General features: G+C 43.8%; 1 protein-coding gene across 1 annotated transcript in view; it reads left to right on the forward strand.

Annotated features, from left to right (window-relative positions):
- The first annotated feature begins 5382 nt into the window (after nt 1-5382).
- Nucleotides 5383-18235, forward strand: part of LOC126143634 (gamma-interferon-inducible lysosomal thiol reductase-like) — a 148121-nt gene continuing 135268 nt past the window's right edge. Inside the window, exon 1 of the mRNA XM_049915440.1 lies at nt 5383-5554. Within this exon, the coding sequence (XP_049771397.1) occupies nt 5453-5554 (102 nt within the window). The 5' untranslated portion in view covers nt 5383-5452. The remainder of the gene's footprint in view (nt 5555-18235) is intronic.

An 18235-nucleotide genomic window follows, 5' to 3' on the forward strand; every position in this document is an offset into this window, starting at 1 on the left:
GAAATAAGTAGGAAGTGCAGGAAAGCTAAGACGAAATGGCTGAAGGAAAAATGTGAAGACATCGAAAAAGATATGATTGTCGGAAGGACAGACTCAGCATACAGGAAAGTCAAAACAATCTTTGGTGACATTAAAAGCAACGGTGGTAACATTAAGAGTGCAACGGGAATTCCACTGTTAAATGCACAGGAGAGAGCAGATAGGTGGAAAGAATACATTGAAAGCCTCTATGAGTGTGAAGATTTGTCTGATGTGATAGAAGAAGAAACAGGAGTCGATTTAGAAGAGATAGGGGATCCAGTATTAGAATCGGAATTTAAAAGGGCTTTGGAGGACTTACGGTCAAATAAGGCAGAAGGGATAGATAACATTCCATCAGAATTTCTAAAATCATTGGGGGAAGTGGCAACAAAACGACTATTCACGTTGGTGTGTAGAATGTATGAGTCTGGCGATATACCATCTGACTTTCGGAAAACCATCATCCACACAATTCCGAAGACGGCAAGAGCTGACAAGTGCGAGAATTATCGCACAATCAGCTTAACAGCTCATGCATCGAAGCTGCTTACAAGAATAATATACAGAAGAATGGAAAAGAAAATTGAGAATGCGCTAGATGACGACCCGTTTGGCTTTAGGAAAAGTAAAGGAACGAGAGAGGCAATTCTGACGTTACGGCTAATAATGGAAGAAAGGCTAAAGAAAAATCAAGACACTTTCATAGGATTTGTCGACCTGGAAAAAGCGCTCGACAATATAAAATGGTGCAAGCTGTTCGAGATTCTGAAAAAAGTAGGGGTAAGCTATAGGGAGAGACGGGTCATATACAATACGTACAACAACCAAGAGGGAATAATAAGAGTGGACGATCAAGAACGAAGTGCTCGTATTAAGAAGGGGATAAGACAAGGCTGTAGCCTTTCGCCCCTACTCTTCAATCTGTACATCGAGGAAGCAATGATGGAAATAAAAGAAAGGTTCAGGAGTTGAATTAAAATACAAGGTGAAAGGATATCAATGATACGATTCGCTGATGACTTTGCTATCCTGAGTGAAAGTGAAGAAGAATTAAATGATCTGCTGAACAGAATGAACAGTCTAATGAGTACACAGTACGGTTTGAGAATAAATCGGAGAAAGACGAAGGTAATGAGAAGTAGTAGAAATGAGACTAGCGAGAAACTTAACGTCAGGATTGATGGTCACGAAGTCAATGAAGATAAGGAATTTTGCTACCTAGGCAGTAAAATAACCAATGACGGACGGAGCAAGGAGGACCAAAAGCATACTCGCTATGACAAAAAAGGCATTTCTGGCCAAGAGAAGTCTACTAATATCAAACGTAGGCCTTACTTTGAGGAAGAAATTTCTGAGGATGTACGTCTGGAGTACAGCATTGTATGGTAGTGAAACATGGACTGCGGGAAAACCGGAACAGAAGAGAATCGAAGCATTTGAGATGTGGTGCTGTAGACGAATGTTGAAAATTAGGTGGACTGATAAGGTAAGGAATGAGGAGGTTCTACGCAGAATCGGAGAGGAAAGGAATATGTGGAAAACACTGATAAGGAGAAGGGACAGGATGATAGGACATCTGCTAAGACATGAGGGAATGACTTCCATGGTACTAGAGGGAGCTGTAGAGGGCAAAAACTGTAGAGGAAGACAGAGATTTGAATACGTCAAGCAAATAATTGAGGACGTAGGTTGCAAGTGCTACTCTGAGATGAAGAGGTTAGCACAGGAAAGGAATTCGTGGCGGGCTGCATCAAACCAGTCAGTAGACTGATGACAAAAAAAAAAAAAAAAAAAAAAAAAAAAAAAAAAAAAAAAATATTCTCCGCAAGACTCTTCGATGGTGATTGTGCGCCTGCACAGTCGCAACAGATGGCTGCTGGCCGTCTCTACAAGGACAACAGTGGGTCTGGCCGTCTCTACAAGGACAACAGTGGGTCTGCACCTTTGATGACCCACCAATACCATTATTTCTACAAGGACTGCAGTGGGTCTGCACCTCTGGTGGCTCACCAATACCATACTCTCTACCAGGATTACAGTGGGTCTGCTCTGTGATGACCTACCTACCAATATTCTTCAAAACTTCGACTGACTCTGCTGTGGGTTTGCTCTGTTGTGGCCCATTACCTGTCTGCATGTCAAGAGTTAGCACTGTCTTTCCGTTGGAAGGACAACACTACTTCTTCAAGACTGCATGGAAATCCACTACTTCCGTGTGCATTCTCTTTTACTGCTCAGACTTTGAAAAAAAAAAAAACAAACACTGCAATTTTACTGTGATGAATGATCAGGACTGTCTTTATGGACTGTGAGAAAATTTTAGCTTTTGACCAACATTGTATCAATAAGTGTGTGCATTTGATATCTTTGTTATTGTAATTATGAAAAATTTTATCAAATCATTATTGGCCACTGCCCAAAACAATTTGTAAAATTTTTTGTGGGGAGCATGGGGGCTATGTAAGTAGACTGTGTAGGCTTTTTTATTGGTAACGCCACGTAGCGCTCTGTATGAAAATCACTGGCTGTGCTGTGTGCAGTCTGTGGCTGCTTTGCATTGTTGTTGGCTATTGTAGTGTTGGGCAGCTGAATGTTAACAGCGCGTAGCGTTGTGCAGTTGGAGGTGAGACGGCAGCAGTGGTGGATGTGGGGAAGTGAGATGGCGGATTTTTGAGAGCGGATGATCTGGACGTGTGTCCATCAGAAACAGTACATTTGTAAGAATGGATGACATTTGAACACTATTAAGGTAAATACATTGTTTGTTCTCTATCAAAATCTTTCATTTTCTAACTATGCCTATCAGTAGTTAGTGCCTTCAGTAATTTGAATCTTTTATTTAGCTGGCAGTAGTGGCGCTCGCTGTATTGCAGTAGTTCGAGTAACGAAGATTTTTGTGAGGTAAGTGATTTGTGAAAGGTATAGGTTAATATTAGTCAGGGCCATTCTTTTGTAGGGATTATTGAAACTCAGATTGCGTTGCGCTAAAAAATATTGTGTGTCAGTTGAAGCACAGTCTTGTATAATTTTTCTAAGGGGACGTCTGTGGGCAAGTACAGTTCAGTGTGCGTTTTGTTCCGATACAGATCGTGGCCCATGGTGCCATCAGCTCTTCCCTTGAGCAGGACGTCACGTAATTGTAGTGCCTCTGTGTTCACAGTGATTTTGATGATGTGATGAATATAGTCCAGAAGTGCGAGGAAGCTACGTAGTTTGTCTCTTCCTTGAGTCGACGTGACGAGCGTGTTGTCCACATAACGGAAGCAGCAAGTGGGTTTTCATTTGGATGACTTCAGGACGTCTTTCTCGAAATGTTCCATATACAAATTAGGATCCGTAGGCGAGAGTGGGCTACCCGCTACGGCTCTTTCCCTTCGTTCGGTATTGGAGGTATTGTAGGTCAGGATAGGCCTGAAAACGTCAGTGGTCTTGCGGCCGTATTTCTGATCTACGAATTCATGTGACTGTCGGAGAGGCACCCTGGTGAGAGGCTTATCAGGATGTCTGAGCCCTTCAGCCTGACGTTGTTGCAGTGTTTCACAAAAACCACAGAATTGGTGCCTGCGTGAGACATTCAAGGAAGAGTGTCATGTTTGGCAATGCGTGTTTGCTGCTGGCTTTTTACTTTTGACGCTGCCTAATGGTATAGTAATTTAAAGCACTTGATGATAGAATAACTTAGGTCCTGAAACAGATTGAAGTAAATATATCACACCCCCGACTATTGGTGCATAACATTCTGGGTACGGAAATGTTCGCTACAGTAAGTACACTCCTGGAAATGGAAAAAAGAACACATTGACACCGGTGTGTCAGACCCATCATACTTGCTCCGGACACTGCGAGAGGGTTGTACAAGCAATGATCACACGCACGGCACAGCGGACACACCAGGAACCGCGGTGTTGGCCGTCGAATGGCGCTAGCTGCGCAGCATTTGTGCACCGCCGCCGTCAGTGTCAGCCAGTTTGCCGTGGCATACGGAGCTCCATCGCAGTCTTTAACACTGGTAGCATGCCGCGACAGCGTGGACGTGAACCGTATGTGCAGTTGACGGACTTTGAGCGAGGGCGTATAGTGGGCATGCGGGAGGCCGGGTGGACGTACCGCCGAATTGCTCAACACGTGGGGCGTGAGGTCTCCACAGTACATCGATGTTGTCGCCAGTGGTCGGCGGAAGGTGCACGTGCCCGTCGACCTGGGACCGGACCGCAGCGACGCACGGATGCACGCCAAGACCGTAGGATCCTACGCAGTGCCGTAGGGGACCGCACCCCCACTTCCCAGCAAATTAGGAACACTGTTGCTCCTGGGGTATCGGCGAGGACCATTCGCAACCGTCTCCATGAAGCTGGGCTACGGTCCCGCACACCGTTAGGCCGTCTTCCGCTCACGCCCCGACATCGTGCAGCCCGCCTCCAGTGGTGTCGCGACAGCCTTGAATGGAGGGACGAATGGAGACGTGTCGTCTTCAGCGATGAGAGTCGCTTCTGCCTTGGTGCCAATGATGGTCGTATGCGTGTTTGGCGCCGTGCAGGTGAGCGCCACAATCAGGACTGCATAAGACCGAGGCACACAGGGCCAACACCCGGCATCATGGTGTGGGGAGCGATCTCCTACACTGGCCGTACACCACTGGTGATCGTCGAGGGGACACTGAATAGTGCACGGTACATCCAAACCGTCATCGAACCCATCGTTCTACCATTCCTAGACCGGCAAGGGAACTTGCTGTTCCAACAGGACAATGCACGTCCGCATGTATCCCGTGCCACCCAACGTGCTCTAGAAGGTGTAAGTCAACTACCCTGGCCAGCAAGATCTCCGGATCTGTCCCCCATTGAGCATGTTTGGGACTGGATGAAGCGTCGTCTCACGCGGTCTGCACGTCCAGCACGAACGCTGGTCCAACTGAGGCGCCAGGTGGAAATGGCACGGCAAGCCGTTCCACAGGACTACATCCATCATCTCTACGATCGTCACCATGGGAGAATAGCAGCCTGCATTGCTGCGAAAGGTGGATATACACTGTACTAGTGCCGACATTGTGCATGCTCTGTTGCCTGTGTCTATGTGCCTGTGGTTCTGTCAGTGTGATCATGTGATGTATCTGACCCCAGGAATGTGTCAATAAAGTTTCCCCTTCCTGGGACAATGAATTCACGGTGTTCTTATTTCAATTTCCAGGAGTGTATTTTAAAAGCTGGGAAGTGCACTAGGACTTAGCAGTGTGGTGACATTGACGAAGCATTGTGGGTGACCTCGTCCTGCGCTATCTTATCACAGAGCGTAGCGTTGGGAATTTGTCTAATGAGCAGGTAGAGGCAGGTGGGTGTGTCTACGGGTGGGCAGTCTGCAGTCGTGTTGCTGACGGACGGACACTCACGTACGAGCGGCAGGCAGTCTGCGAAGACAGCTTGCGAGCGCCAGCATGACCGGCGCCGTCCTCTTCTTCATCGTCGTTATCGGCTGGGTCGTGCTGCTCTACATGACGTTCAGTTCAGGTGTTTCCTTCATTCGGATCACCACCTACGTACGTAAGAGAAATTACAAACACCTTGCATGACAAACTGTAGTTTGGTAGTATTTTATTTCTCTTTGTAAGATAAACTTTTTCATGGTTAAAATTCCTATTTCACGTACACTGCCTGGCAAGAAAACTGAAACACCAAGAAGGGAAAGAGTAAGAAAAATAGAACTTCACAGATTCAGAGGATATGTGATGTTACTTTAGTGATTACCAATTAGAGTGAAATGTAATAATAATGTAGCAGCATGAGCTCGCTTATCAGTAGTTGCACTCCCTCTGGCCTGGATGCACGCACTGATTCGGTTGCAAAGTGGCTCATAAAGCCTTTGTATCCACTCCTGAGGCAAGGTGCCCTATAACTGTTGTAAATGGTTCGCGATATTTTGGATACTCGCACTGGAACAGAGCTGACGTCCGAGCTGGTGCGACCCATGTTCTATTGGAGACAGAACTGAGAATCTTTGCTGGCCGCCGTAGTACCTCAAAATAGCACACGCAGTTCATAGAGAAATGGGCCATGTGTTGACGAGCATTGTCCTGTTGAAAAAGGTACCAACGTTTTGTTGCATGAGAGGTAACACTTGAGGAGTCAGGATGTCAGTGAGGCACTGTTGTACCATCAAAGTTCCCTCAGACACTACCGGCCGTGACCTGGCGTCATATCCGTTACCCCCACCCCCGATGACGCCAGGGCTAACGCCGCTGTGCCTCTCCAAAACATTGAAAGAATGGGACCTGTCTTCATGTCGACACCATACTCGCCGACGATGCTCATCCAGGATAGTGCAGATCTTCGGTTCAACGCTGAATACAGTGCGACGCTGTTGGTCAGCACTCCAATCTTCCCAGTCACCACTCCAAAAGCAGTGGTTCTGACCTTGACGACAGTCTACGCATGGTACAATAATTACCTTTCCTAGCTGGTACTAGTCTCCTGGCATTGGTGTAGAATGACACACAGTGTGTCAGAGGTCCTATCACTCGTTCTCTGATGGCAGGCGCAGATGTGAACGCAGCGATGCCACCGCGTGGTGGTGAGTCGTCGTCGACCGGAATACCTGCGCTCACGTTCCCATTCAGTCCAACATCGAGCCACTGTCACATCCGAATGGCCCACCAACCTGGATCTTGCACTATTCCATCAGCCGACCGAATGGAGATCCCCTGTGACGCCTCTTTTAAACTGTCAGGTTGTATATGCGAGAACGCTACATCTCCGCTTTCTCCGCAGTGATACTCAATATCTGACACTATTCACGCCCACTCACATACCCTACCATGCGTAGTAACAACACTGGATGAGAACAACATTAACGCACTCCGGTGGCCATTGTACCTGTCACAGAACACTGCATCTCTAATGGTTGCCGCCACATAACCACCCACGTTGTGTACGTATACGAAGTTACATCGACATCCGACAATGTCTTATGGGTGCTTTTTTCAAAGACTTTCTTCGCAACGGCAGTGTAAATGTAGTGTGCAGTGGAGAGGACATACAGTATGCAGACCTTTTACAATTCTACCATCCCTTGAAAGATGCAAAATAACCTCCACTGACCTTTGTTTACAATTGTGAAAAGACGTCTGTACTCTTCACCAACATCAGATATGTAGATAAACAGCTCTCCACCTGAAGATGATGGTGTGAACCATCCAAACGCGTAGTGGCAAAATAACCAAGTGACTCAGGCAGAAACTCCTTTATTTGTATTGGAGTCGTAGTGACAGATTGTCTGGAGTACGAGGTTACTCGCAGAATTACTATTGGCTATCACAGAGTCAAGCACAATGATACCGGGCTTCCAATTTTGTTCGTAATTATCCGAATTTGCAACACAAATCAATTTTGTGATGAGATCGTTTTCTACGTAGGGACTGATAATTTTATTTGGAATTATTGCGACGACAGGTGAACAGAGATAGCCACTACTTAGAGTAAATGGTCAACGAGTGACCACTGGGATTAACTTGGGGGAAAGAGTCATCGTAGTTAGAGGCCGACTACTGAAAAGATCTAGCTTTGTGACATCATTGATTAAGGTTAGGGCATAAAATGGCTTTGGTGACTTAGTGATGTCTTTTCCTTTATTTTTTTTAATTGAAAAAAATTAAACTTTTGTTTAGCTTTTTGGGGGTATGAATCTCTCGTTGTGAGCTGCATACCGTTGACTGTAACCATGAAGAATCAGTAAACCTCTGCGAAAAAACTGAATTCCTGTTAAGACGTTCATTTGGTTGTTGCGCAGTACGTGAGAGAAGGAAATATGGTCGACAGTATTACTATTCGCGAAAGTACAAGTAAAGAGAATACGACAATATTTTACGTGTAACTAGAGAAGCTGTAGCTAGAGTGAAAAGGGAGGATATTAAAGGCAACGATCACAAGTTAGTACAGCTCTATGAAAGACCATTAATTGCGGAGAAATTTTTTGCAACATTAACATTACTTTATTAGCGAGGAGTGTAGTACCTTGTAAACATTGATATAGATACTGACATTATTTTGACAACTAGTATAATATCGCTGATAGTTGTCAGCAGTGGTCTATGATCAAACGTAACTTTATTAATGAGACAAAAGAACAAAGCTTGTGCACGCATTTCGCAGCGTAAAATTTTTAAAGAACTCGAAATTAAATATTGATGAAACGGTATTGTAAGATCCACTGAGACCTGAATGATGAATTAGGGTAAGATAAAGGTTTGTTTCTTTGAAATTTACTGCGGGAAATGTACGAAACTACTGTCGACTGTTAGCTGTGATTTTTTCCCCAGTAAAATAGTATTTCACCTTGATTGATTATTCTAATTTATCATTTATAAGTCCATGTGTGTCAACCTTAGAAAAAATAAAGATTTTATAGAAGCCAGGGTGTGTATAATTCATGTTGGAGTGACATACTGAACCGTACGTCTTGCTAGTGTTGATCACTTTGTGGTATCTTAAAATAAATATAAATAAATAAAATATAGTAATTCCACAAAAAATAATCCCACCCAACAGTATAATAATAAGAATTTTTTTCCCCTGACGAGTAAATGAGGAGTAACTTCAGTACTGTTTCCGAACCTTTCACCTTAGAAAGAACTAACTCTTTGTGGCCAGATTACGTTTAATGATTGTGCTCTAGTCACGTTTTCTATCGTTTGCAATGAATTGTTATCTGACTTGCAATATTACTAGCGTTTTCTATCGTTTGCAATGAATTGTTATCTGACTTGCAATATTACTAGCGTTTACATTAATGTAACCTGTGGGCTGTCAGTAACATGCGCCTACCAGTTGCATACTGGAAGGGAAGTAATAATGCCTATCTGCCTAATCCGCACTGATGTCTAGTGAAACATCGAACGAACGGTTGATGAGTGATGATTGATATCATTAACTGACCTTAATCTGTGCAAGTCGTCCTAATCAGGTTCAGATTCTCAAGTGATTTCAGTTAGTTAATGTGGTGTCACCGCCAGACACCACACTTGCTAGGTGGTAGCTTTTAAATTGGCCGCGGTCCGCTAGTATACGACGGACCCGCGTGTCGCCACTGTCAGTAATTGCAGACCGAGCGCCGCCATACGGCACGTCTAGAGACAGATCCTAGCACTCAGCCCAGTTGTACAGCCGACGTTGCTAGCCATGGTTCACTGAGAATTACGCTCTCATTTGCCGAGACGATAGTTAGCATAGCCTTCAGCTACATTTGCTACGACCTAGCAAGGCGCCATTACCAGTATAGATATTGAGATTCTATTAATGTATCATCAAGAGCGATGTTCTACAAATGTGGATTAAAGTTAAGTATTCGAGAAGCTACGTACTTTTCTTTATAGCACTCATTACGTATCCTGTTTCAGACCTCACGCCAGCCTGCGTGCGTTTAAGCTCGTGCCTTTCGGCTTCCTCTCATTGTGTCTAGGCTGTCTTGTCTAGACACAACAGTTAATTCTTTAACCTTTGGTTTTGTTACCGATCCGAATACATACGTGGCTGAATCAGGTTTGGATTTTCAAGTGATATTAGTTAGTAAACCCCTAAACCTTTGGTATTGGTACCGATCTGGGTACGTACGTGGTTCCCTTGATATAACAGTCACTACTTACTCAGTGGGTTGGTTGGCTGACGAACCGTGGGTCACCCACGCTGGCACAGAACTACTGGTAGGCGTTGACCTGTTAGCTTCATGGTGTGCTGCGTTCATCGCTAAGTTAAGCCATGGTATCGATTGGGCCCACTGAGACTGTGCGCTGGAATGGAACATAATCAATGCTGACTCCAAGTTACGATTCACGCATTCTGAAAATGACGGCTGTGGATGATATGGTGTCTTAGTTTCATGGCGGATGGCACTGCCAAAGCAGAACTTCTGGAATGTTCTGGATAGTGTGGTTGGGGCGTACTACAAGCACCAAACGCTGAGAAAACACGTGATAAATGCTGGATAGTAATCTTCGTAGTACCTGCTTAATATGGTTGGGAGCAAGATACAGGGGTTGCTGGAGTGGAGGGCTGATCAACAAATTGAGAATAGAATATAAATTTTAATTTATTGCGCAAGAAAAGTCATGCAAGGTACTGGTAACAACATATTGACATATAACTTGTTTAATTTAAATTACATCAGCTGATTTAACAGGAATCATCAACAAGTTATCTAACACCATACAATCTGCAAATATGAGATTTAGCCGGCCGAAGTGGCCGTGCGGTTCTAGGCGCTACAGTCTGGAGCCGACGGACCGCTACGGTCGCAGGTTCGAATCCTGCCCCGGGCATGGATGTGTGTGGTGTCGTTAGGTTGGTTAGGTTTTAGTAGTTCTAAGTTCTAGGCGACTGATGACCTCAGAAGTTAAGTCGCATAGTGCTCAGAGCCATTTGAACCATTTGAATATGAGATTTAAACCTTTCCCAAAATTATAATGCTTGTAAAATGTTATTACTAAACACAGAAAATTACCAAACTGGTCACTGTATTTAAGCCTTACATAACCTAATGGGCACAATGTCTTACAGGAAATAATATCACAGACGTATAGCAATATCTGTCCACTACAGCACTGTCTTACGTGACTTTGTGTGCCACAATGATTCACAGAACCAAATCATATAATTAAATGGTAAATATTACCAACAATGGAGCTTGCGTTATAATCTTACGTAGCACACCGATTTACCAAGACAATGCAATTAATGCCAAGTACAGTCTGCTCCAGAACAACGAGTGCCCTACCACTGATTAAACGACTCAGAATCAGTAATAAACTGTTTTACAAGGGAAGCACATTCAGTTCAGACAAGTTAACAAGACAGTGCCTCCATTTGAATTTTACCACAGAAATCCATCAATAGTCGTAGGCCAACAGGTAAACAGTGGTGTCACAGTAGACTTAAACTTTACTTGACTAGCGTGACAATTTGGGCGTCCCTTAACTGACATAAGTTCAGTAACGAACTGAAATGCAATTTTAAAGACACTCAAGTAAGGGTGTTGTGAAACACTTCATCAACAATTTAAGCAAACACGCCCACATAGGCACTCCAGTTCATACGCAAATCAACGAGGGCACAAGTCAGTATTTCGACACGCGACGTGGGAACACTCACTGCTCAGCAGCGCAAGCCAGAATACGACGGAAAGTAGTCTCGCTGTAACTCCACCAGGTGAAGATGCACCAAACTAACAGCTCACCTTTATCAATATTAATTCAAATGCGGCTAATAAGGTAATGGCCAGAATAACACCAGCCCGTAGCCACAGCGTGAGGAAGGTTGGACTCGTAAACAGTTCGAACGACAGCGAGTCACTGCAGCACCTCCAGTTCCGCTGCTCGGCCGGCCCCAATGCAACTGCCACACTCACACCACTTGCCGACACGACTTCCGCGGTCTTGCTGCGACATGAGCTTAAAACCTGCGAAGATCCCGACACATAGTCCCCGCCCACCCCACTTAAGCTCCACCCCTGATCAGCAAGATGCTCCGCCCAACCGGAGCAAAACGATACACATCGTCGCAGATATGTTACTCCTAGAACGAGAACTAGAAAATGAAAAATTTCCAATGTATAATGCAAAGACTTTAAGTTTCAGGTAGTAATGTAAACGTTTACAGACACGACTACGATTGTAACTGTGTGTTATTGATGAAGTAGAAGTGTCTATAACTTAAAATGGATTTCCGGTACCTAATGGTATTTACAACAAGCGGAACAAAAAATCACGAATGATTTAAAATAATAAATGAAAGCGAAGTACAAACGTGCTGTGTGTTAATTATAATGTGAGCCAATTATCATCAAATCAATCGCTTAATATAACGTGATCTTTCGGGAAAACTACACTTCGCAAATAATGTGGTTGGAAATGTTACGTATGTCGGTACTAGAAGCTTACGATGCCGCAGATGGCAACAGAGTTTATTTCTTTTATTCATCCAAAAAACCTTTCCAGATTATAAGACACAGAACAAACACAAACCAAAACAGCACAGTAAAAATACTGTATTATGTCAGTAAAGACATAAGTGTAAGCTTTATCCACCAAACAGCTTGCACTATTTGCATTAGCTTCACTATCTTGTTTCTAGTCTCTGTATCTCAAACATCCAAAATATTCTGCTACTGAATAGAAGCAATAATCTAATAAGAATAGACAGGCCTTCTTGTTTACAATATCCTCACTTGACTCAATATTTTTATGTTTATAAAATGTAGCTTGACTCATTAGACCTAAAGAAATGAAGAATATAAAAATGACACTGATAACAAAAACGTTATGAAGACAGTCGTATTTTCCATACTCAAATGCAGGTACTGTTTCCGGTCTTCCGTTGTGAGGGAACTATAGGGGGTGGGGTGAGGTCCCGTTCGTGAGCGAGGTATGGGGGTGGGGTGGGGACCCGTCGTGGGCGAGCTGAGTGCGGGGTGAGTGTCGCAGGGAGGTAGAGTGGGGGGATCCTCGCTGGGATCTTCGCAGGTTTTAACGTTTGCTCTTCCTGCGTCGCTCCGCCCAGGCCCGCTCGTCTCTCCTCTCCCTCTCTCTCTCTCTCTCTCTCTCTCTCTCTCGCTCTCGCTCTGCCCGAGACTCCCTTTCGGCTTCCCGCGCGGAATCCCAGAGGGCGCACCAACCCGCTCACCGCAAAGCGAATCGAAAGAGATAGAACACACTACGCCGGAACAATCAAATCCCAGGAGCATACGGCACACTGATTAATTGGGAACTAGCCTCATGAATCGGGATAACACATTCATATAACCACAAGTGCCTATTCTCTTTGTTATTACGCAGAAGAGGGGCTAAGTAATCAGTTAAGATCTTTCCCGTGATGTGTGCTCTGACCAGTCCGAATGTAGTTCCACCCTCTTACGAGGGAACCCCTTATCGCCCCTTCGTGCTGTGAGGGTGCCGCGGATCACAACCAAAGGTGTCCAGCTACGAAATGAAATGGCACACCAGACCAACACTCCTGGCTGTTGGGCCACATCGCGAGCGAGAGTCACGTTGATATCCCACAGCTGCCCGGGGCATCTCCAGTCACGTGTTCCGCCTGGAATCTCATTGACTGGAGTGTAATTGTCTTCAGTGATGAGTCACGCTTCGAACAGCACCGGTGACCAGCGACGATGTGTCTGGAGCCTCCCCGGACTGCGGTGGGATACCAACCTGGCTGGCATCTCCCATACGGCCAGATAGACAGGAGTGATGGTCTGGAGTACAACATTTTTTTCATAGCAAGATCCCTTTGCTTGTCACGGGTGGCGCCCTCTGTTGTCCTCCATGGCAAGCCGTCCAGGGCTTACATTTCAGCAAGATAGCGCCCACCCACACACGGTGAGAGTTACTACTACTTGTCTTCGAGGTTGCCAATTCCTTTCTTGGCCAGTTAGATCGCCGTATTTCTCCCCAATTGAGAACGTTTGGAGCATAATGGGCTCGGCCCTCTAACCGTCACCGTCTTTTGACGATCTAGCGCGCCATTTGGACAGAATTTGTCTCGATATCGTTCAGGACATTCAGCAACACTGTCAGTCAATGTCGAGCCGGATAACTGCCTGAATAGAGGCCAGAGGTTGGCCAACACGCTATTGACTTGCTCAATTTGTGAAGCTCTTCCTCTTGAATGAATCATGCAGTTTTTTTTCTGGAATTGTAATCATTTGTTTGTCTGTAGATACACATAAAATCTACACATTTCAGTCCCATGCTGATAATTTCTTCGTGGTGCGGAGTTTTATTTTTTTGTCGGAGTGTGTATTTGTCACATCAGCTTCAGAGATCTCTGAACACAGTGCCGTTATTGTTACGTGTTCATTTCCAGTACACTGGGCTCATTTCTCAGAAACACCATGGGTACGATAAACATAGCGGTTTACAAAAAAATGGTTCAAATGGCTCTGAGCACTATGGGACTTAACATCTATCGTCATCAGTCCCCTAGAACTTAGAACTACTTAAACCTAACTAACCTAAGGACAGCACACAACACCCAGCCATCACGAGGCAGAGAAAATCCCTGACCCCGCCGGGAATCGAACCCGGGAACCCGGGCGTGGGAACCGAGAACGCTACTGCACGACCACGAGATGCGGGCAGCGGTTTACAAGTCCATACCGACATCTCTCGGACAAACGTCCTTTCAACAAGCTTTCCCGACAGTAGCTCGAAGATAAAGTCTCCATAAAAACCTTCGTGATTTTTCTTCTAAATTTCCATACGGCGAGACGACATTTAAATTTAAATTCACTCATGTCCAAAACCCAAAAAACCACAAAATTTGGGTGTGCTTTTAATTGGAATCTATTGCTAAGCTAGAAGCACTTAGCAACACTGACACAACCCACTACACAACTGCTACAACACTCTGCCTATTCAGACTTCCATCAGTCTGCTCAGAGACCTCAGCCCCATCACAACATACGTTAACATAATAAATTAATAAATAAATTTCTAATTGCAAATTCCTTATTTTATCCCGCTAGTTGTGAATGACTCATTTCTGCTTGGGGTGCGTTCTTCGTACATCTCAGTTTTGAATCCGGTTGACTGAATGATTCTCTTGAGTCCGTACTGGAAACACTTCCACTCGGCTGAGCACGCTTCCTTGCAATAACGACATACTAGCCTGCACGATATCAAGAAGGTCGCCCCAACAAGAACAGGCACCACTCAGCTTGCCAACGGTTTCCGCGTTGATAACAAGGCCGCCGCCCAGCACCCAGCGCATGTGCTGTCGTAGTTGCTCAATGCAGGTTTCAAGCCTTTCACCGCGTATAGTGAGCTCATAACCAGCAAATCCTGGTTTAAATCAAGATAACCACGTAACATTGCTTGTTTCTATGACACACCCTGGCACTGACCCGCAATCAAAAAGAAATACAGTGCAACCATGCACCAATCAATACACAAATTATTAACACATCCTAACCTAGCCCTACCACAGCATGGGATCAGAACCTAACCACTCTCTCGTAACCATGCTCTGCTTCCATTGCAGTGGTAGGGAGGGGACAAGCAGTGGTGACGTGTTGGGCTGAAATTAAGTGGTTCATTTTGACAAAGATATTTACACACTTATTTTCAAAACCCAATAAAGAAATTATGAAAACTGGTCAGATGATAGCTTTAAACATATGTATAAAACAATTAAAGACTCTATTCAAACCATTGACCGGAAAATTCAAGTTATTCTCTTTACAAAGTAAAAAAATGGGTCAAATGGCTCTGAGCACTATGCGACTTAACTTCTTAGGTCATCAGTCGCCTAGACCTTAGAACTAATTAAATGTAATTAACCTAAGGACGTCACACACATCCATGCCCGAGGCAGGATTCGAACCTGCCACCGCAGCGGGCGCTCGGCTCCAGACTGTAGCGCCTAGAACCGCACAAAGTAAAACTTCGACACTCTATTATGAAGTAAGTTACGTTTTAAGAAAGTAAATTAAAAATGTCAATTTAATATGGCCAGTCACAAAGTGGAACCAAAGACCACAACACGGAAAACTAATGAAGCATAAAAAATATTTTTCGGTCAGCTGTTAACAGCATTGATATACATGGACTACTTGCAACCTACGTTCTCATTATATTCTGGACTATTCCAGCCTCTGTCTTCCTCTACAATTTTTATCTCTAAAACTTCCTCTAGTTTCGTGGAAGTTATTTTCTGATGTCCTAACTGATGTCCTGTAGTCCTGTCCCTTCTTCTTGTCTGTGTTTCCCACATATTCCTTTCCTCCCCGATTCTTACTTTATCAGTCCTCCTAATTTTCAACATTCGTCTGTAGCACTACATCTCAAATGCTTTGACTCTCTTCTTTTCCGGTTTTCCCATAGTCCATGTTTCGCTACCATTCAATGCTGCGCTCCAAATGTACTTTCTCAGAAACTTTTTCCTCAAATTAAGATATATTTTTGATAATAGTAAACTTGTCTTGGCCAGGAATGCCATTTTTACAAGTGCTTGTTTACTTTTTATGTCCTACTTGCTCTGTCCATCATGGGTTATATTGATGCCGTGGTAGTAGAATTCCTTAACTTCATCAACTTTATAATCACCAAACGCAATGTTTACTTTCTCACTGTTCTCATTTCTGCTACTTATCATCACTTTCGCCTTTATTCGATTTACACTCAGTTCATATTTTGTACTCATTGGATTTCTGCTACTTATCATCACTTTCGCCTTTCTTCGATTTACATTCACTTCATATTTTGTACTCATTGGACTGTTCATTCCATACAGCAGATCCTGAAACTATTTTTCGTTTTCACTGAGGATAGCAATGTCATCAGCGAATGTTATCATTGATATCCTTTCACACTGAATTTTAATTCCGCTCTTGAACCTTTCTATTATTTCCGTCATTGCTTCTCCGATGTATAAGGTTGGACTGTAGGGGTGAAAGACTACATCTCTGTCTTATACTCTTATTTCTCTCTTTGGTTCTTGTACATATTATATTTTACCCATCTTTCCGTACAGCTTAACACTGTTTCTCTCAGAATTTCCAACATCTTGCTCCATTTGACTTTCGAGGTCGATAAACCCTATGAACATGTTTCGATTTTTTCTTTAGTCTTGCTTCCATTATCAACCGCAAAGTCAGAATTGCCCCTATGATGTTTTCTTTTTTTTTTGTCTTTACTTTTCCTAAAGAGAAACTGATCGCCCTGTAACACATCCTAAATTATCTTTTCCATTCTTCGGTATATTATTCTCGTCAGCAACTCGAATGCTGTCTTTCAGTATATTTACCCACTACTGGTTTCGATCATGGATCGTCTTCGTAGTGGAATAATATCTGTTGCGGCATGTATGGCATGTGAAATTGTTACAATAGATGATTAGATGTTTCTCCACTGTGAAGATGGAGCATGACCGAAACCGGTAGTGAATAAATGTATTGTAAGACAGCACAGTGCGCATCACGCATTTCTCCAAGTAATGAAGCATCAGTAGGATCAGAAATTCACTTAAAACTCAAATATGTTTCAATGAAACCAATTTTAGTTAACTTTAACTGTAGTTGCGTGAAATTTCTAGATTTTACAATTTTTGATAAGAGCCTGAACAAGTAATAACACAAGAACGTGCTGTTCAACTGTACCAAATTTTATTTTTCCAGCCTTGGTTTAAAACTCAGTAACATAATCTGAGAGTAAAACACAGTAACGTATAGAGCCTGTAACAAATGTGTGCTTCCCGAAGCCTATTCTTAATACTTAAAGATAATATCAAGACTCAAGCTCGCAGCAGACAGAAAATAGTTATAAGTGAGACAATTCGGAAGAGAGTAAATGAAGTTAACAACAAATCACTCAGTTTACTCAGATGGTGTCATATTCTGCCATCAGTAGTACGAGAGTCACTCTCAGTCAAAGTGACCACCATGATTTGAGTCCTCCACTTGCTATAGCTCAGGCTGAATTTACAAAATTTTGCACAGAACGCAGTATGTATATAACAAATTCCTGTAACATGAATCGATTACTACAAGCAGCTAACCGTACACAAAAACGCCCAAGGTAGTTTAAAACGGAATCTTTAGTTATCTGTAGTTCTGCATTCACAACAGTTCAGAGGACCAAATAACGTGCCCGGCAGTCGGGTCACCGTAAAGTTAATGGCTACTTAGAATATTGCAAGTTTCTTAAGTATTCAATGAACCTTTCTGAGGTTTCAGATAAATAAACAATCTTTAACCAGGGCGCTAAGAACTAGTCTATCGTCACAGAACAATTCCTCGCCACTTTTTGGTAGATCCGAATGTTGTGGAAGGCGGTTAGAATGTTACAGTTTGCTTTGACAGTGACTATAGCAACATTGTGGCGACAGACTACCGTAGCCATGAAGTACGAACGCGACTCCCGCGTTTACCCTATCACAATGTGCCACAATACTGCTGATAATTCAGCTCTGATGTACAGTCCAGTTGGATGGCTGGTCCGCACAAATGCACCTCCCTGCACTGACAGGACACCACCAAGATACACCCACCACTTTCACGAGTGGAGACTGCCCCTGCTATCACAACAACCTACACCCACAGGCACCGCCCTTTACTTGACACACGCACGGCGGCCGACAGTAAAAGCCCCTGTAGCCAACTTGAGGCCGTACGTGAATAAGTGTCAAAAAATCGATTTTTTTAATTTTTGCCTAAAAAAATTCTCTGTATTTTTCTG

Source organism: Schistocerca cancellata, chromosome 2 (assembly GCF_023864275.1).
Source record: "Schistocerca cancellata isolate TAMUIC-IGC-003103 chromosome 2, iqSchCanc2.1, whole genome shotgun sequence".
NCBI classification, from domain to species: Eukaryota; Metazoa; Arthropoda; class Insecta; order Orthoptera; family Acrididae; genus Schistocerca; species Schistocerca cancellata.